This window comes from Euleptes europaea, chromosome 3 (assembly GCF_029931775.1).
Source record: "Euleptes europaea isolate rEulEur1 chromosome 3, rEulEur1.hap1, whole genome shotgun sequence".
Taxonomy (NCBI): Eukaryota; Metazoa; Chordata; class Lepidosauria; order Squamata; family Sphaerodactylidae; genus Euleptes; species Euleptes europaea.
This window is the reverse complement of record NC_079314.1, coordinates 10,026,636-10,046,789: the sequence shown is the minus strand read 5'-3', so window position 1 is coordinate 10,046,789 and position 20,154 is coordinate 10,026,636. Positions and strand designations below refer to the sequence as shown.

The 20,154-nt window shown below is 48.3% G+C and overlaps 1 protein-coding gene across 3 annotated transcripts; it reads left to right on the top strand.

Annotated features, from left to right (window-relative positions):
- Positions 1-6,372: 6,372 nt before the first annotated feature.
- Positions 6,373-20,154, top strand: LOC130474270 (cytochrome P450 2G1-like). 3 transcript variants are annotated; one of them, XM_056845814.1, is made up of 9 exons: positions 6,373-6,522; positions 8,250-8,457; positions 9,452-9,601; positions 10,643-10,803; positions 12,200-12,376; positions 13,703-13,844; positions 16,790-16,977; positions 18,221-18,362; positions 19,973-20,154. In XM_056845814.1, the coding sequence occupies exons 1-9, from the start codon at positions 6,373-6,375 to the stop codon at positions 20,152-20,154; spliced, it is 1,500 nt and encodes a 499-aa protein (XP_056701792.1). The 3 variants fall into 3 exon arrangements, with proteins under 3 accessions (XP_056701792.1, XP_056701793.1, XP_056701794.1); XM_056845815.1 differs by having other exon boundaries at positions 6,373-6,552; positions 8,295-8,457; XM_056845816.1 differs by lacking the exon at positions 8,250-8,457 and having other exon boundaries at positions 6,373-6,560; positions 9,450-9,601.

The following is a 20,154-nucleotide window of genomic DNA, read 5'->3' as shown; positions in this document are numbered from 1 at the left end:
ACCTGGCCATTCTGTCCAGGAGGAAAATTGCTTCCTGACCCTAAAGTTGTAATTGGCTTTACCCTGGGCATGCAAGAAAGGGCCACGCGAGCCAAACACTAACGCAACCCTTCCTGCCCTCCCTCTCAAGATCTGCCTTAGTTCACAGAATCAGCATTGCTGACAGCCATATAGCCTCAGCTTAAAAACCTCACCACCACCTCACACCACCTTCCGGGAAAGCCTGTTCCACTAAGAACTGCTCTAGCAGTCAGGAAATTCTTCCTAATGTTTATTCAAAAACTCTTTTATTTAATTTCAATCTGTTGGTTCTGGTCGAACCTTCTGGGGCAACAGAAAACTACTTCGCACCAATCCTCTATATGACAGCCCTTCCAGTACTTGAAGATGGTTATCATATCACCTCTCAGTCTTCTCCTCTTCAGGCTAAACATACTCAGCTCCTTCAACTTTTCCTCATAGGACTTGATCTTCAGACCCCTCACCATCTTTGTAGCCCTCCTCTGGACACGTTCCAGCTTGTCTATATCCTTCTTAAATTGTGGTGCCCAAAACTGAACACAATACTCTAGGTGAGGTTTAACCAGAGCAAAGTAAAGTGATACATCACTTCACGTGATCTGGACATTATACCTCTGTTAATACAGCCCAAGATCGCATTTGCCTTTTTAGCTACCGCATCACACTGCTGACTCATGTTCAGCGTGTGGTCTACTAAGAACCCGAGATCCTTTTCGCACATACTGCTCCCAAGACAAGTCTCCCCCATCCTGTAATTATGCATTTGATTTTTCCTACCCAAATGCAGAACTTTACATTTATCTCTGTTGAAATTCATTTTATTAGCTTTAGCCCAGTTTTCCAGTCTGTCAGGATCATCCTGAATCCTGGCTCTGTTTTCTACCATACTTGCTACCCCTCCCAATGTAGTATAATCTGTAAATTTAATAAGCATCCCCTCTATTCCTTCATCCAAATCAATTATAAAGATGTTGAACAACATAGATTCCAGGGCAGATCCCTGAGGCACTCCACTTGTCTCTCCTCTGCAAGAGAGTGAACCATTAACAAGCACTCTTTGGGTGCGATCTGTCAACCAGTTACAGTTCCACCTAACAGTAATAGGATCTAGACCACATTTTACCAGCTTGTCAACAAGAATATTGTGTTGATTTTATGTTGCTGGTTTCTATGATTTTGTGTAAATACTTTTTTAAAAGTGCAAGATATAAATATTTCAAATAATAAATGTGGAACCTTATCAGAAGCCTTACTGAAATCAAGATAAACAATGTCCACAGCATTCCCCTGATCCAGCAAGGTAGTAACTTTCTTAAAAAAGGAGATGAGTCTGACATGACTTGTTCATGAGAAATCCATTCTGGCTCTTAGTAATCACAGCCATCCTTTCTAAACGCTCAAGGGCTGAATGTTTGATGATTTGTTCTAAAAAAATTCCAGGTATAGAAGTCAAGCTGATGGGTCGGTAGTTACCTGGATCCTCCTTTTCCCCCTTCTTGAAGATGGGGACAACATTTGCCCACCTCTAGTCTTCTGGCACCTCACCTGTTCTCCAAGAATTCTCAAATATAATGGACAGAGGCTCAGACATTACACCCACAAGTTCTTATTACATCTGCAAATACCGTCCTTACCTTAGAGGGGTGTTGTAATGATTATTGTGATAAGATACATAAAGTGCTTTGAACCCTGAAAGAGGTTCAGAAATGCTAAATGTTATTGTATTTCATATTTGAAACTAAGACCTTTGAAGAACATCCAGAAGTTGTGATTGGTCCAGAGAATGGCGGAGACATTGTTTGCAGGCCATGAACTGCAGGGGAGTTAGGGTTGCCAGCTCCAGGCTGGGAAATACCTGGAGATTTTGGAGGCAGAGCCAAAGGAGGGCAGGATTTGGGGAGGGGAGGGACTTCAATGCCATAGAGTCCAATGGCCAAAGTGGCCATTTTCTCCAGGTGAATGGATCTCTATCGGATGGAGATCTGTTGTAATAGCAGGAGATCTCCAGCTAGTACCTGGAGGTTGGCAACCCTAAGGGGAGTGTATCTTGTGATGGATCAGAGATGCTCCCCCTTCATCTGCCTCTTCATTTCAAGACACAATTCAAAGTGCTTCCAGGGATGCCTTTAATGTTGCATTAGCCACCTTCAACAGATGGACTTGCAGTGTACGACTTCGGCAATCAGGGACGAGCCAATCACGGGCTGTTTGGGTTGGCACCAAATGGCTTGAGTGCCTGCCGAAAGTGCACTGGGTTTTTTTATCCAACACTGTGCATGCACCAAAACACCACTGAACCAAACAGCTGGTATTTTAATGTTCCTGGTTGCTACCTCTCAAGCCCTGTAGGGTCTGTGACCAAGTACTTGAAGGATCACTTTCTCCCAATGGGACCTGACTACTGGCTAAGATTTTCTACTAAGGCCTTACTCAGCATGGCCCCCATGGCCAACGCAAGCCAGCAAGGGCAGTGCCTCCTTGGTTATGGCCCCAGGGCTCTGGAGCTCCCTCCTCCCGGAGGTTCTCCTGGTGCCACTGGTATGTCTTTCAGGAGCTGAGAAAAAAGTGCTGTTATGTTCCCCAGCCTTTTAAAATGTGCTCTCCTGCCTCATTCCTCCAAAACTGCTGATTCTTTTTTTTTATTTATTTATTGTAACCAGTGAAGCATTATTTTCTTTCTACTGAGTTGGTTATTTATTGATGGTTTCAAATTGAATATTGTTGCTCTTACCAGCGTGGTGTAGAGGTTAAGAGCAGTGGTTTGGAGAGGTGGACTCTAATCTGGAAGATGGGTTTGATTCCCTACTCCTCTACATGAGCGGTGGACACTAATCTGCTGACCTGGGTTGATTTCTACCGCTCCTACACGTGAAGCCAGCTGGGTGACTTTGGGCTAGTCATAGCTGTCTTCGAGCTCTTTCAGCCCCAACTACCTATGGTTGCCAACCTCCAGGTACTAGCTGGAGATATCCTGCTATTACAACTGACCTCCAGGCGAGAGAGATCCGTTCCCCTAGGGAAAATGGCAGCTTTGGCAATTGGACTCTATGGCATTGAAGTCTCTCCCCTCCCCAAACCCTGCCCTCCTCAGGCTCCACCCCAAAAACCTCCCACTGGTGACGAAGAGGGACCTGGCAACCCTACACCTACCTGACAAGGTGTCTGTTGTGGAGGGGAAGGGAAGGTGATTGTATGCTGGTTTGATTCTTCCTTAAGTGGTGGAGAAAGTCGGCATATAAAAACCAACTCTTCTTCTTTACCTTTTATGGGTTTTCTATTGTGTGCTGTTTGATAGGCTAAAATGGCTGTTCATGTTGATTTTATGTTGCTGGTCTCTATGAGTTTGTGTAAATACTTTTAAAAGAGTGCAATATATTAATATTTCAAATAATAAATAAAACTTTATCTCTGCCCATATTTAAAAAAATCACAAAATGCCAAAAACTCTAACGTCTTCCAGTTATGCACTTTGAACTAAAACTGTCCCCTGCTCTGAAATGTTGCCTGGCTAAACCATAAGCATTTGAAACGTCAGTGGATCTTCCCTTCTCTGCTCTACTGGCCGCATTCCTGGAGGCCGCCTCTGCTGCGGAGTTCATCTCCTCCAGAGATGGAAGGGCCCCTTCTTGTGCCAGAGAGCCCAAGGAGGGGCTGTTTCTGCTTGCCTCTCCCTGGCTTTTGCCACCAGCCAAACGTGAAGGGGCCGGTGTTTGCTCTCTCTCTCCCTCTCCGGTCCACTGCCCTTCTCAAGGCCTCTGCTATCACGTTCTCTTCACCAAATCCAGAGAGCAAACACGGGCTGAACTTTTATGATCCCTCCATTATAAACTGGGGCGATGACAAAGCATGATTTTTAAACACAGAAAATTGAAACGGTAGAACACTTGAATGAGGGCAGAAGGTAACCGTGTTTGAAAGAATACAGGACCTGTTGAAAGAATGCAGGGAGCCGTGGCCCACGGCCTTCTTTAAGCCCATTCTTGAAAAGGCCTGCGGTGTTCTCTTTTTCTGTGAACAGGACCAAAAGTTCATGCTTTAAAGCTGAATGTTAGATTTAAGGTCTGCTTCTTCTTGGGCGCTGATCCCAACTTGCTTGCAGAACTAGTGAGGGGCTCTGATTGCAAAGCTGTTTTGGCAAAAGAGCCGAGCTGTCGGTAGGGTTGCCAACCTCCAGGTGGCGGCGGGAGATCTGCTATTGCAGCTGATCCCCAGGTGACAAAGATCAGTTCACATGGAGAAAATGGCTGCTTGGCATGGTGGACTCCAGTGCGGTATAATGCTATAGAGTCCCTCTAGGGTTCCCAACTGCCCGGTGAAATTCTCCCCAGGCTGCCCGCCCCACCTCAGCTGGCTGGTGGAAAGAAGTAGGCCAGTTGGGGGGGGGGTGATCCTTGCACATAGCCGTGCTGTCACTTTTGGGTTTATCCATAGAGTTTTTGGAGGAATGCGCTAGAGCATCCCAGTGACTCAACAAAGCTCCCGCCGGTGGTGTCGGGAGAGCTGGCAACCCTCTCTCCCCTCCCCAAACCCCGCCCTCCTCAGGGCAGGCGACCCTAGTTGTTTGGCTAAATATTTTGCTTTGACTAGCAAAAGCAACCCTTGGGCAGGTGGCTGTGGTTGCCAGCAATGGGATTTAGACAGCTCAGCCCAGGAGGACAAACAGTCCAGACCAGGAGAAGCCAATGTGGTGCCGTGGCGCCACGGACCCCTTTCCTGGTGCCCACCAAGTGTTTTAGGAAGTACGTGGGGCTTTTGCCCAGCAAGGGTTTTGAATGGCCACTGATTTGATTGACCGGGTAGATTTTTAAGAACATTGCTTTAGCAGCAGCTGCCAACATAGCGTGTAATGCCTATAATCTTCATTATTATTGGAAATGTATGCTTTTACACTCAGTCCGCATACTCACACTTAAAAAGATGCTAAGCCCGGGGTATAAGGGTTAGCATCTAGCACAATACCATATTCTGCACACATATATAATGGCAATACCCCATGTATAAGGGGTCAAGTATTATTCTTTGGTTCCTATTCACTCCTGTGTGATCACTGAGTTAGCATAAACTAGCAGCCATTATGAATCAGGTGCCAGTGAGATCATCCTTGCAGGTCTGGTACAGCTAGCTGCCCTTATGAGGCCCAAGGCGGTGATTTAAGGGTGTCAGATAAGAATGTTAAGTTTCGTTTCTCCATTACAGATCATGTAGCCCCCTAAATCCACGCCTCAAAACCACACTGATAGGTATGCTAATGCAAATGTATCCATTATTGGGTCTTTGTGTTTCTACGCACTATATGACATATTTGTAACACCCCTGACCAGAAGTTATAAACGTTGTTGCAATCCTTTGTTCTGGTGTGTGAATTGTCCTGCGCATTTGGGGCAGTTCTCACCCGGTGTGTATATTGGGCCTAATAAACAAACTGCTTTGAACTCTCAACCTCCAACTGATGAAGCCATGAGCGAAACGTGATTTGGATCTAGACAACACGTCCTGACAGCTTCCCTCCGTGGCTCCTGCCTGGGACTCCGCTTTCCAGCAATTTACAACACCTAAAGAAGTCTATATTTGAGTATAAAAATTGACTTACCTGTTACTCAGGACACTCAGGAATTGACATTGACTTACCTGACTCCCAGGATATTTATACATTGAACTTTTTTTCTGCTGGACTGCTATTGATATCTATATGTGTATCTGGTTATGATCCTGTTGTATATATTGTTCACTTTTGCACCTTCCTTCACCTTTATAAACTAGTACTTTAATATATATTGTGTGAGTGCTGTCTGGATTCTTTCCATTATCCATACAGCACTGAGCCTTTCTTTCTCCAAGCCAGCCAGACCACCTGGAGTTTGGCAACCCTAGGCTGTGCCCACCACACTAGGTCAGAATTCCAAAGGAGCCGTAGGCTCAAAAAGGTTGGGGATCCTTGACGAAAAGCAGAGTCAGGATGTTTGCTGTCACATGAGGGATTGCCCTTGGGGGAGTTAATCTCAGAGTTATAAAACTACCCTTGCCGACCTTGGGCAGCCTGTGGCTGAGCCCTGTGGGAAAGAAACGTCACCATACCCCGCTCAGGAGAAGAAGAGCATTCCCACCCCAAAAGACCAATGCTTGGGCCAGGAGGAGACGGATCTTGTATGCCAAAGAAAGTTTACAAGACAGTCGTTGGCAGCTATAAGCAAATTATCACCCAGTTCCTGGGTTGGGCACAAATGGTGTATGTCAAGGAGATAAGTCAGATTTCCTGGTTTTCCGCCAATCCCTCGTTTATGATATAGGTCCCATGTTAGGTGGAGTGTGACTCTGTTATTTCCAAAGCAGAAGCCAGGTTTCCCAGGCACGATGGAGCTGGGCGAAAGTCTCTTGCTTTTGCTGGTAGTTTGCATTTCAGCCTCGGTTCTCATCTCAGCATGGAGCCAAATGGCTCAGCGGCAGCAGCTGCCCCCAGGCCCGGCACCCCTCCCCATCCTGGGCAACTTGCTGGAACTGAAGGCCCACGACATCCTGAAGTCCTTCAAGGAGGTAAGCAGGGCCTCGCCTCACATCTCCTTCTGCCAGAAACAGGATGGGAACAAACTCCAGTGTGGGATCAGGATGGCTGCAAATTTGCATTCCTTTGCTAAGGACAGCTGGGTCCTCCAGAAGACAGACAGGGGGTTAGGGGTGCCAGGTCCCTCCTGGCCACCAGTGGGGGATGGGTTGGGTTAGGTTTGCCAGCTCCAGGTTGGGAAACTCCTGGAGATTTGGGGATGGAGCCTGGGGAGGACAGGGAGCTCCGTGGGGTGCAATGCCATAGAGTCCACCCTCCAAAGCAGCCATTTTCTCCAGGGGAACTGATCTCTGTGGTCTGGAGATAAGCTGTAATTCTGGGGGATCCCCAGGTCCCCTGTTGGGGCTGGTATCCCTACAGGGGATCCAGCCCACCCAGGAAGGAAGGAAGGGTTGTCCATTCTGGGCCCTTTCACCACCTGCCCCTCTTGTCTCGTGCCTTCACCCCATCCTCTTCCGCATCCTGTGTGTCGCTGGCCCTGCGGTAGAGTTGCCAACCTCCAGGTACTTGCTGAAGATCTCCTGCTATTACAACTATTCTCCAGCCGATAGAGATCAGTTCCCCTGGAGAAAATGGCTGCTTTGGCCATTGGACTCTATGGCATTGAAGTCCCTCCCCTCCCTAACCCTGCACTTCTCAAGCTCCGCTCCAAAAACCTCCCCGCTAGTGGCAGAGAGGGACCTGGCAACCCTACCCTGCAGCCACAAAGATCTCTGCTGCTGCATTTTCCTTTTTCAGAAACATTTTTCAACTCAACTCCTTTTTGCTCCTTTTGCCTTTGAGGCCACTTTGTCCTCTCCCCGCTCCCCCCCCCATTTCGCTCAAGAATTTGTTTCTTCCTTTTGCGAAGTTCTTATCCTTTGGGAAAGGGTGAGAGAAAAGCAACTAACCAAATAAACAGGCAAACAATTCCCACCAGGAAATGTTGGAACCTGTGAAATTAAATGGAACTGGGCCACAAACTAACAGCAATACATTTAGATTAATTCCCTCCTCTAGCTACAGGGACATGTGCTTGGGGTGAGCACAGGTGAAGTGGGGATTGAATTACCTGGGCACACCTATTCCCAGGGGTGCAGAGCTTTGAAAGGGGATCAGGTTACCACTCCGAAGGAGTGTGTGCATGTCCTGGTGGGTAATGGTTGGGTGTGGACCTTTCTGGGGACTGGCAGAAGTTGGCCTTTTGGGTTGGGTTGCTTGCGGGGAGGGGAGGAAAAACAGGGATATGCTGCAGGAACTCACAGCACGTGGGGCTTTCTTGAACCAAGCTGGGGCACTTGCTTCAGCCGTGTTGTTTCTGCAGAGAAAACCAACGTGCCGAGGCTGACCGGCTCCTTGTAATGCTCTGTTGGCACAAGCTCTGCCATGATCGCGGCCTGTTGGGGTGGAGATAGGGTTGCCAGGTCCCTCTTTGCCACTGGCGGGAGGTTTTGGGAGTGGAGCCTGAGGAGGGTGGGGCTTGGGGAGGGGAGGGGCTTCAATGCCATAGAGTCCAATTGCCAAAGCCGCCATTTTCTCCAGGTGAACTGATCTCTATCGGCTGAAGATCAGTTGTAATAGCAGGAGATCTCCAGCTAGTACCTGGAGGTTGGCAACCCTAGGTGGAGGACTTGGAGGGCCCCAAAGCTGCATGACTATAAGGCACCTGGAGATGCCAAACCCACCAAAGGAGAGACACTGCCCAGTGACGTACTTTCTGTGGTTCTTGTTGCAGCTGAGAGACCAATACGGGCCTGTATTCACCGTCCACCTGGGCCCTCGGCGGGTGGTCGTCCTCTATGGGTATGAGGCGGTCAAGGAAGCCCTGGTGGATCACAGTGAAGAGTTCAGTGGGAGGGGTCACTTGGCCACGGTGGATGACTTCGTCCAGGGTTACGGTGAGTTCCAAAGAAAGGCACAAAAATCCACAGGCATCACACAACCAGCCTTCCAGATGAGAGTCGGTATCACCCCCTATGATACCAGTGATCCAGTCAAAGGTTCCATGTTTACTCAAAAGGAAGATGAACCTGACTGTAAAATATTATACACACAAAAATATTATTTCTGGAGATCACCATAACTTGTATGCAAATGTAAGATGCCCTTCCTCACTTTTTTTGATGGCACACTGTGGGGGAAATGAGTCTTTCATTTGAGTATACACTGTAGTTCACCAAGGAGATTTTAGGTTGCCCTAGAATCTTAAGGCCCCTTCTGAGCCTGATTTGCAAGTCTTCTTAACGACAGCTCTCGCTCATTTCCAGGCACAATTCTAACATTTAATGCCCTAAACAATGTGAGACAGGTAGGTTTTTCCCCTGTGAATGTTGCTATCCCTTGGGATCATTGTCTGAATCCCTTTCCTGCATCAATTTCCTTGGGAGGCTACGCAAGAGCTGCTTGAGCTGGGGGCTTCCACATGGGGCTACTTGCCAACTCGTAGGGTTGCCAACCTCCAGGTGGGCCTGGAATTCTCCTGGAATTACAAATGATCTCGACACTACAGAGATTAGTTCCCCTGGAGGAAATAGCAGCTTCAGAGAGCAAACTCAATAACATCACATTCCTATTGAGCTTCCTCCCCTCCTTAAACTCTGCCCATTCCAGTGTCCACCCTGAAATCTCCAGGAATTCCCTAATTCGAAGTTGGCAACCCATGCAAGGTCTTCCAGGAACCATCTTTATGTGCCAAGCAAAGTCTGTCCTCTTTACCTGTTGTTAACATTTGTGTTCTGAGTTTTTAAAGAGTTCCCCCCCACTGATTACTTAAACCTGATAGAACAATAAAGTGCATCATTATGGGATACTCACCTTTAAGGGTGGAGTTGGTCCCATCTTCCTTTTCTTGCTCTCCCCAGCTGTTGACATTTTTCTAATTTATGCTTCCAGGGATTGCTTTTGCCAACGGGGAGCGATGGAGACAGCTCCGCCGGTTCACCCTCAGCACCTTGCGCAATTTTGGGATGGGGAGTCGTTCCATTGAGGAGCGGATCCAGGAGGAGGCATGCTTCCTAGTGGAGGAATTCCGGAAAACCAATGGTTGGGCATATTTTGCCAGCTTCCTTGATTGGGATATTGGGAGGGGGTGCTGTTTGTAGGATCCCTTGATGTTTTGGACTTCTCTGAGGGTAGGAGGGCTGTGATACCTGCCCCAAAGGGGAACTCAGCAGCACCTTACCACTGGATCTTCCAGGAAATATCGACCAAAACCTCCTGTCATTACATAAAACAGATATTCTTCGCTGATAGCCAATGTGGTGTAGTGGTTAGGAGTGGTGGTTTGGAGCAGTGATCTGGAGAACCGGGGTTGATTCTCCATTCCTCCACATGTGGCAGAGGCTAATCTGGTGAATTGGGTTGGTTTCCTCACTCGTCCACATGAAGCCAATTGTGTACCTTTGGCTCTCTCAGCCCCACCTGCCTCACAGAGTGTCTGTTATGGGGAGGGGAAGGGAAGGTGATTGTAGGCCAGTCTGATTCTTCCTTAAGAGGCAGAGAAAGTTGGCATATAAAAACCAACTCTTCTTCTTCTTCTAAATAGAGAATTTGCTTACAAAACATTCTTATTGTAAGCCTTTCCTACAGTTTCCTTATGGGGTGACCAACACAATGGCTCCCTATACCTCTGCTCTTCCCTCAGACAGTCCTTGTTCTCTCTGTCCACCTCCCAAGGTGGTGGTGGAAAGTACTGTCAAGTTGCCGCTGACTTATAGTGATCTCGTAGGATTTTCAAGGCAAAGAGATGAAAAGAGGTAGTTTGCCATTGCCTGCCTCTGCGTAGCAACTCTGGACTTCCTCAGAAGTCTCCTATCCAAGTACCAAACTGGGCCAACCCTGCTTAGCTTCTGAGATCTGACAAGATTGGGCTAGCCTTTAGTTTATTCTTCCTGGGGGTCATGTGTATTAGCCCGCCATTTCAGCTCGTCCTTTGTCATGTGTTCACTCGGAAGCGTGACATGCTAAGTCTGCTGTACCACCAGAGTAGCAAATGTGCCGGGCGTGGGAGAATGGGAGAAGGGCCTGCGGAGCCTGGCAGGAGGGGCTGCCTGGCTTCTCCTCACGCCTGGCTCCTTGCTCTAGGTTCGCCCTTCGACCCCACGTTCTTCCTCAGCCGCTCTGTCTCCAACATCATCTGCTCCATCGTGTTTGGCCAACGCTTTGACTACAAGGACAAAGACTTCCTGACCTTGCTGGCCAAGATAAACGAGAACTTTGTGGGGATGAGTGCCACCGGTGGTCAGGTATGAAGGGAGGTCAAGAGACAAAGACCCACCAAATATGCTTCCTTCCTTCCAGTGCGCTGCTCCCTTTTCCATAAAAGTAATCAGAAGAAGGCCTGGGTTGCACACTGCTCCGACACTGTGAACTCTCAGCGTAGGGCAGTGGTCCCTAACCTTTTTGAGCCTGAGGGCACCTTTGGAATTCTGACATAGGGTGGTGGGCACAGCCACAAAATAACCCCCACAAAATGGCTGCTTCAGGAGGCGGGGCCAGCCACAAAATGGCTGCCATGGCTTATTTTCAGTCACACATCAAAGATCCTTGTGCTGTGGTGGGAGCTGCTGCCAAAGCAACATTTTAAAAATTCTGTACAGCCAATCAACTCTCCAGTAGCCAGCAGCCCCACCTCGCCCTGCCCACTTTATAAAAAATACTTGACAGGTGCCAGGAAATGTGTCAGTGGGTGCCCTGGCACCCATGGGCACCACATTGGGAACCAATGGCAATAGGGTGTCTGACTGGTCTCTGACCCCTGCAGCAAAAATCTGGCCCTGTAATGTTTCCCAGCGGCCAGGCAAAGGGATAGGAGTTCTGTGGTTCTGCTGACAGAGGGTGTGGTCAGTCACGTGACTTGCTTTGGCTGTCCAGCTGTTCTGGAAGGCTCTGCATGTGTGGCCAGTCCGCTAAAGGATGCTGAGAACTGAGATGTTGACAGAGCTAAAAGAAAAAACTTTGGTGAAGATGGATGAGAAGTACCACTATCTGGGCATCTTAGGGGAGAGTTCTAGATATCAAGCCCACAGAATTCAAGCCCACTGGCACCTTATAGACTGACAAAATTTTCTAGGGTGCTGTGGAACACAGGCAGGATGGTGCTGCTGCAGCCGTCTTGCTTGTGGGCTTCCTAGAGGCACCTGGTTGGCCACTGTGTGGACAGACTGCTGGACTCAATGGGCCTTGGTCTGATCCAGCATGATTTTTCTTATGTTCTTAAGCTTTCATGAGTATCTGACCAAGTGTGCTTTGATTCATGAAAGCTTATATCCTGGAAAAATTTGTCGGTCTATAAGGTGCTACAGGACTCAAACTTTGTTCTCCTACTACAGCCTAACAGTACTGCCCACCTGAAACTGGCTATCAAGAGTGACTGAGGAAAATGGCTGAAGATCAGGCACAGGTGGTGGAGAATCTCTTTGGGGCGGGTGGAGCTGGTCATCAGGGACACCACAGGAGAGGGCAAAGCAATGGTCGCCCTCTGTCCACAATACAAACTAGATTGCTGCGTTCAGTCTCAGAGAAGAACGTTCCACCATCGGGTAGCGAAGATTGCAGAGCCCCATTCCTGGTGACAGAAATTACATGCAGGGCTAGCGTGTGGAACATGACAGATCTTGAATTTTCTAACCTTACCTGTAGCTGTATGAGATGTTTTCGTGGATTATGAAGTTCCTGCCAGGCCCCCACCAGCAGTTATTCCGGAACCTCAATGACATCTGCGATTTTGTGGCGGAGAGGATCAAGGTGAACGAGGCGTCTCTCGACCATGACCATCCCCGAGACTTCATTGATTGTTTCCTGATCCAAATGGAAAAGGTACCCTTCTTCTGAATTGGGAGAGGGACGGCACCATGGGGCGGAAGGGTCATAAGTGTACAAGGCTACTGTTATATCTGGGTGATAATCCTGGCCTGCCCTGTTAGGATATTGTGAAGTTTAATGCAAGAATCTATTGGAAGTGCTCAAAACACACTTGTGAGGCCTATTGATTCTCAGTGGTGGTGAAAGGGAATTTTCCCTCCAGCAAAGAGGAGGTCGGGTTCAGCCATTTCTAGGCATGGCTTCCTTTTCTTTCCAGATTTCTTGCTCTACATTCCATTCTTCCTTAAATTTAGTTTAGCTGGAAGGATTTCTCAAACTAATTTCAGAATTGGGTTACTAAGCGTGGTTTGTGCTTTTCCGGTGCCTCCACACTGGGAAGCCACAGAACAGCCCTGAAGTCTCTGCTGGCAGCTTCTCCCGCTTGTACTTGAGACATATTCAAGGTAAAAGGATAAAATGCTGCAAAAGAGCAACTGGGATGTAGGATTGTGTCAGGATGGGCACAGGCCCCGCACTGCACTGGACAAGCCCCCCCATGGGAAGGATCTGGACAAATTGAGGGGACTCTTGCAGGGTCTGCCCCAGGATGTGACAGCACTCCGGTAATGCAGAGGAAGCCAAAAGAGAGGCACAGAAACCGAGAGCAGCACCCAGCAAGCCGAAAGGGTACACTGCTCTCTGTACAAATGTGGGCACTGAAAAGCAAGCCAAATGGGACAACAGGCTAGAGATAATCATCATCTTCATCATCATCATCATCATCATCTTTTATTTATATCCCACCCTCCCACGGCAAAGCTAGGCTCAGAGCTGCCAACATCATACTTAAATGCATTTTGAAATATTCAACAATACAATAAGTTAAAGCATTTTAAACAACGCTGGATTTACGAATTCGTCCTGTTTCAATGGCACCAGTGTACTTCCCTGCAGGGAGAGCTGTTACTACGGCTGCCTCTTTCCAACTTAATACCATACCTGGGGGAGGGGGGAGAAGCAGACAAAAATTAACAAGATAGGAACACGCATAAGGAAATGAAGAGTAAAACGTAGGGGATATCAATAAAGAATGCACCAATTCCATTCAGAAATAAGAGTAGGTCACTGGGAACTCCAATGCCTGGAGAGAAACTGGGAGGAGGGGGATTTCAGAATGGTCCCTGACAGGTTTTTGAAGACAAACACTTCCAGCGTCAACAGTGTTTGCGGAGGAACATACATTATTTTTGTCCTGTCGCGTTGAATGCCAAGTCTCTTGTTTACTTCAAGCAAGAGCTGGTTCTGTTGAGAATGTGGGTTTGGTTCTCTATTTTGTTAAAGGAAAGCAAAAACCCATCAAGCGAGTTTCACCTCAAGACGATGATCATGACGGTCCTCAACCTCTTTATTGCTGGGACTGAGACAGTGAGCTCCACCCTCCGGTTTGGATTCCTGATTCTCATGAAGTATCCAGAGGTACAAGGTAATTGAGGAGGGATGAGAATAAGCCAAGGGGGTGGGAGACGGGTCCTATCCAGAGAGGTCCTGAGGCTCAACTGGGTTGCCAGGTCCCTCTTTGCCACCAGCAGGAGGTTTTGGGGGCGGAGACTGAGGAGGGTGGGGTTTGGGGAAAGGAGGGACTTCAATGCTATAGAGTCCAATTGCCAAAGCGGCCATTTTCTCCTGGTGAACTGATTGCTATCGGCTGGAGATCAGTTATAATAGCAGGAGATCTCCAGCTATTACCTGGAGGCTGGCAACCCTGACTGGAATGGAAAGTATGAGCCCTGAGTGGGAACAATGCTGTTTCATGTCTTCATGCCCTCCTGGAAGAACTTGCAAATAGTCCTTCAATGCTGGGTACTTTGGGAGGGCCAGTCAAGAAGATACCAACAGTTGTTTATCTGGATTATTGATTTTGCCTGAGTTGCTACAAAGAAACTTATGAAACCAGAAGAATAACATTTTATGTCCATTGAGTGTTAAACTCGTGTTGTTTTCTGCCACAAAAGAGTCAATGTGGAATTTCCAAAATCATACTTTTAAATATCAGTTTTATGGCGCTTCTTCTAATTCACATGTAGAGAAACTGAAGTGTATCAGATAAACAGGAACTGTTAAGGGCAGCTCACATCATTTGTTTGTTTGTTTGTGAATAGTCCAACTTTCTCACAGGGACTCAAAGCAGAATACACATAATGAGTCAGTACAGTCACAAAAATGAGACCTTCAATAACCAATGCGTTAGGAGTTTAGAAATTTGGAATCACCAGAAAGAACATGAAGCATGGCAAAAGTATTCACGTGACACAAGCGGTACAGAAATAGGATCCTACTTACAAGAAGGTGTACACAGAGAGACCACAGTCCTGCCAATCATTGATCCAAGGAAGTTTGTAATGCCATTTTGGGCAGTGCAACCCGATTCCCAGCACAGAAAAGCCTGCTTGAATAGTTCGGTTTTACATAGTTTGTGGAAGGCCAGGAGAGTGGGAGCCTTCTTGACTTCCTCTGGCAGGGCCGTTTCTCAAGTTGGGAGCCACAACGGAGATAGCAGCTGTGTGGGCAGTTGTTGATTTGCCCATTTGCAGGTTGGCACCTGCAGAAGCCCCTGCTGACTTGAGCGAAGTTGTCGTGGCGGGACATAGGGAGAGAGGTGGTCCCACAAATAAAAGGGGCCAAGGCCATGGTGGGCTTTGTATGTGACAGTCGATATCTTAAACTGAGCCCGGTAACAGATGGGCAGCCAATGGAGCATCTGCAGAAGGAGAGTAACAGGCATGCTCCATGTAGCTCCCTTTAGTAGCCGAGCAGCGGCATTCTGGACCAGCTGGAGTTTCTGAGTGGATTTTGAGGGGAGGCCAATGTACAGAGCATTGCAGTAGTCTAGTCTCGATGTTACTGCAGTGTAGATTTAGGTAGCCAGGTCAGCCGTCTCAAGGCCAGAGCCATCCATCCTACGGGCTAGGCTGAATTGGAAGAAAGCCTTTTTGGCAGCTGCGTTCCCTTGCTTCTCCAGTAATAAAGCTGGATACAGTATGAACCCCTCCCCAAGGCTTTAGACTGAGGCAGGAAGGGTCAGCTGAACTCCATCACCAGTGGGGAGAGCAACGTCCTTCAAGGCCTCCATCTTCCCAGCCAGCATCACCTCTGTCTTCTTAGGATTTCGTTTCAGTTTGTTCACTTAGCTTTCTAACTACAGCAGCCAGGCAGCGATTTAGGACCTCTGCTGCATCACCAGGAGATTTGGAGAAGGATATATACAGCTGAGTATCATCAGCATAGCGATGACAACCCCAAAGCTACAAATGATTTGCCCTAAGGACTTATATAGAGACTGAAAAGCATGGGGGAGAGAACTGCACCCTGTGGAATCCCACAAGATAGGACCCACACAGATGACAACTGGCTTCCAATAGCAACCCTTTGAGCCCGATCCATGAGGAATGATCTGAACCAGTTCAACACACATCCCCTGATACCTGCTTCTGCCTCCAGGCACCTCAACAAGATGGCATATGACCCACTGTATCGAAGGCGGCAGATAAATCCAATAAGAGCAACAGAGAGGCTTGGCCTTTGACTACACTCAGATGGAGATTGTCAACTAAAGCTAGCAGAGCCGTCTCTGTCCCATAGCCTGGCCTGAAGCCAGACTGAGAAAGGTTTGGGGCAGATAAATTATCCATGAAAATTTTCCAAAAAACCTGGGTCATTTGTGGCCACTACAAATTTAAACATGATTTATATCTGCAGGAACCCTGGGAATTGTAATTCCCTAAGGGGCTGGAGATCTGTAATTCTCAGTATCCTCATAAATAGGGTTTGGCAAATAAAAATGTGGTAAATTTCGAGTTCAGCTTTATTGGGCCCTATTTTTTAGGTAAACCCAAAATAAGTCGAATACCCATACCGGTAATTTTGGTATTTGGCTAATTTTCAGGTTCACTGAAAAATTCAGGCCCATTATCATCTATGGGGATTTTTCAAAGCTCCTGGTGGGGCATTTTTGGAGATAAGAGTCCCCAAATTTGCAGTGTAGCTGCAAAGGACTCTCCTTAGATGGCCACCAACAAAACCAGTCAAAAAGAAAGAAAAAGGGGAGAAAGCACAGAGCTGTGCCTCTGAGCAAAGGCGAACCCGAAAAGCTGAAGACCTATTCGGCTTTTTTGGGAATTGCCTATTTGGCTTCGGCTTTATCCCCAGGTTTTGGTATCCAGTAAACCAGAATCCCGAAAATTACAGAAACAGCTAATTTCGGGTTTATTTCCAGTTCGGGTTTATCGATATGCACAACCATACTCATAAACTACAGTTCGGCAGGTTACACAAACCGTGAACTACCCCCCACACACACACACACCACAAACATTCTCCTCCACTCCTAGTATAGATGTACCCAACTGTGTCCTCTGGTTATCTCTACAGCTAAAGTGTTCCAAGAAATTGATGACATGATCGGGAGGAGCCGCGCACCAGCTGTGGCGGACCGGGCTCAGATGCCATACACAGATGCCGTGATCCACGAGATCCAGCGGTTTAGCGACGTCATTCCTATGAACCTCCCTCATGCCCTGACCAAGGCAACCAAATTCAGGGGCTACACCTTGCCCAAGGTGAGGCAGGCAGACTTGAGAAGGTTGCTGGTTTCTCAGCACTAAATGGTCCATGGAGCACCCAGGTCAGCAAAGAAGAACGGCCAAACAGCCCTGCTGAATCAGACCCACCATGGGGCTCCATCCAGTCCCGCATCCCGTGGCAGTCAGGGCCCAACCAGTTGCCCCGCAGGACCAAGAAACAGGCCATAGAGGCCTTCCTTTGGTGTTGCCCCCTAGCATTAGTGTTCAGAGGTTGACTGCCTCTGGATGTGGAGGTTCCCTTTAGTCACTATGGCTAGTAGCTGCTGACGGGCCGCTCTTTTGTGACTCTTGTCTGGTCCCCTTTATGTGTCAGAGGCCACTAGCTACATCCCCTGGCAGCAAATCCCACAGCTGGATGGCTTGCTGAGTAAAGCAGCACAGTCTTTCGTCCATCCCGAATCTGCCGCCCATCAATCTCACTGGGTGCCCCCGGGTTCTGGTATTCCAGGCAGTTTCTCTCCCTCCCTTTTCTCCACCGCAGGCATAATTTTGGGAACCTCCCTCACGTACTAGCGTGGTGTAGTGGTTAAAAGCAGTGGTTTGAAGTGGTGAACTCTAATCTGGTGAACTGGATTTGTTTCCCCACTCCTACGCACGAAGCCAGCTGGGTGGCCTTGAGCAAGTCACATTCTCTCAGCTTCACCTACCTCACAGGGTGTCTGTTGTGGGGAGGGGAAGGGAAGGTGATTGTAAGCCGGTTTGAGTCTCCCTTAAGTGGTAGAGAAAGTCGGCATATAAAAACCAACTCTTCTTCTTCTTCTAATCTGGTGAACTGGGTTGGTTTCCCCACTCCTACACATGAAGCCAGCTGGGTGACCTTGGGCTAGTCACAGCTCTCTTAGAGCTCTCTCAGCCCCACCTATTTCACAGGGTGTCTGTTGTGGGGAGGGGAAGGTGATTGGAAGCCAGTTTGATTCTCCCTTAAGTGGTAGAGAAAGTTGGCATATAAAAACCAACTCTTCTTTTTCTTCTTCGTCCCCTGCTAGTCATCTTTAGCCTTTTCTCAGGCCCTGAAGAGGGAGGGGTGGGGTCAGTCAGGGGCAACTTGTCCTGGGCCTAAAATCGTGAAGGCTCCCCACATGGTCTCCAGCGCCAATGCAAAACTACTAGACGCAGGTCTTCTGGCTCATTTTTGATTCTGCGAAGCCTCTCTTGGGTGGGCATACATGTTCTGACCATCTGTGTACCCTCTTCTCCCCCCCTCCCCCAAAATGTGCAGGGAACAGAGGTCTTCCCCTTGCTGACCTCTGTGCTGAGAGACCCCGATAGCTTCAGTGACCCAGAGAAATTCAACCCGGGTCATTTCTTGGACAAAGAAGGGAGCTTCAAGAAGAACGATGCCTTCATGCCCTTCTCCGCAGGTACCCAAATCAGCACAGGGAAGGAAGCCCTACAGTGGCATATAGAAATTGCTCTGGTGGGGTAGAAGTGCTACCCCCCAACACACACACACACACACACACACACACACACACACAGAGAGAGAGAGAGAGAGAGAGAGAGAGAGATCCTCCTATGACGTGTAGATTGGCACTTTTCTCCTGTGTGCTCCCCTCCCTTCCCTGTCTGGGTCTGGACTGTGCACGGGCTGTGAGCTTCCAGCCTGGCCCTTGCAGAAGGAAGAGCCTGATGCCCTCTCGTGGCCATTTGAGGGATTACAAGAGCAAGAGAAGGAATTTAAAGTCTTGGGGAAAATTTTCAAACTATGCCAGTCTTTGTTGATCGGAAATCCAAGGAAACCTTGTTATGTGTAGGTTTGCTTTTTTTTTCTGGGTGCAGCTTGTGTGCCTTCAGTTGCTCACGAGCAGCAGAACATCAAAGGGAAGCTTTTGCTGGCATGATGGGAACAGCATTACCCATTGATTTTTTACCTAACCTCCTCCTGCCAAAAAAGCGTGAGGCCTCAGCAGGGCTGTATCCAGAGTGGTGCTAGTGGAGGTCCTGACAGGATGGGAGCACTGAGTCACCCCATACCAGGCTTTTAAATCTGACACATTTCTGTATAAGTAGCAAGAGGTTGTTTTTGGAATAGGAACACTTCTGATTCTAAAAATATCCGTGGCCACTGGCATGAGACTCGGTGCTCCAAACTCCACCCACCTACTCTGCCCATCTCTGCCCACCCAAGACTCTCTGTGGCTCAGGGCGAATTTTCCAAGTGGAGGGTCCCCACCCCACCCCCACCCATCCCACTTTAAGCTTAAAGGATCCTGAAACAGTCTCCCCCTGGCTACAATTATTGGAAACATCTCAGGAGACTTGGGGGTGGGGGTGGGTGAGACAGAACTTTAGAAAGTGATCAGTTTGGGCAGGTGTTCATTATTAGCAAAAAGCATTTGAATTTAAAAATTGCTGTTCTCGGTCCACTTTATAGGCTTCCTATGCTGACAGTTCATAGGCATAATACATGTGAAGACATGGGCATGGCCAGAAGCTTTTGAATGTTTCTGTTGGTTGATTTTGCATTCCTCCCCCCGGAAGTGACGGTCTCGCCAAGAGAGGAATGTGGCCATGATCCTGCAGCTCTGTCTAGCCAAATGTTGGTGAACAGCAGGGGATTAATTCTGTGAGAGCCAGTGTGGTGTAGCGGTAAAGAGCGGTGGACTCTGATCTGGAGAACCTGGTTTGATTCCCCACTCCTCCACATGAGTGGCGGATACTAACCTGGTGAACTGGGTTTGTTTCCCCACTCCTCTACATGAAGCCAGCTGGGTGACCTTGGGCTAGTCACAGCTCTCTTAGAGCTCTCTCAGCCCCACCTACCTCACAGGGTGTTTATTGTGGGAGGGGAAGGAAAAGTGATTGTAAGCCAGTTTGATTCTCCTTTAAAAAAAAGGTAGAGAAAGTCGGCATATAAAAACCAACTCTTCTTCGTCTTCTCCCTGGTTAATTTTGTGTAATCTAATGCAGTGTGGACGGGTGCCCGCTGTTGCCACCATGTTAACTTCCTTACTTTTCCCTCTCTCTGCAGGGAAACGGATCTGTGCCGGGGCCGGCCTGGCCCGCATGGAGCTCTTCATCTTCCTGACATCTCTGCTGCAAAATTTCACCCTCACATCTCCTGTAGACCCCAAGGACCTCGACCTCACTCCGCCCGTGAGCGGATTCGCAAACATTCCACCCACCTACCAGCTCTGTGCCCTTCCACGCTGA

Bases quoted from the DNA above. Each gene is read 5' to 3' on its own strand.
- LOC130474270 (XM_056845814.1), top strand. From the start codon at position 6,373: ATGGAGCTGGGCGAAAGTCTCTTGCTTTTGCTGGTAGTTTGCATTTCA. The intron at 6,523-8,249 runs GCCCACGACATC...AACCCACCAAAG, and splicing joins GCAACTTGCTGGAACTGAAG to GAGAGACACTGCCCAGTGAC. The intron at 18,363-19,972 runs GTACCCAAATCA...CTCTCTCTGCAG, and splicing joins CTTCATGCCCTTCTCCGCAG to GGAAACGGATCTGTGCCGGG.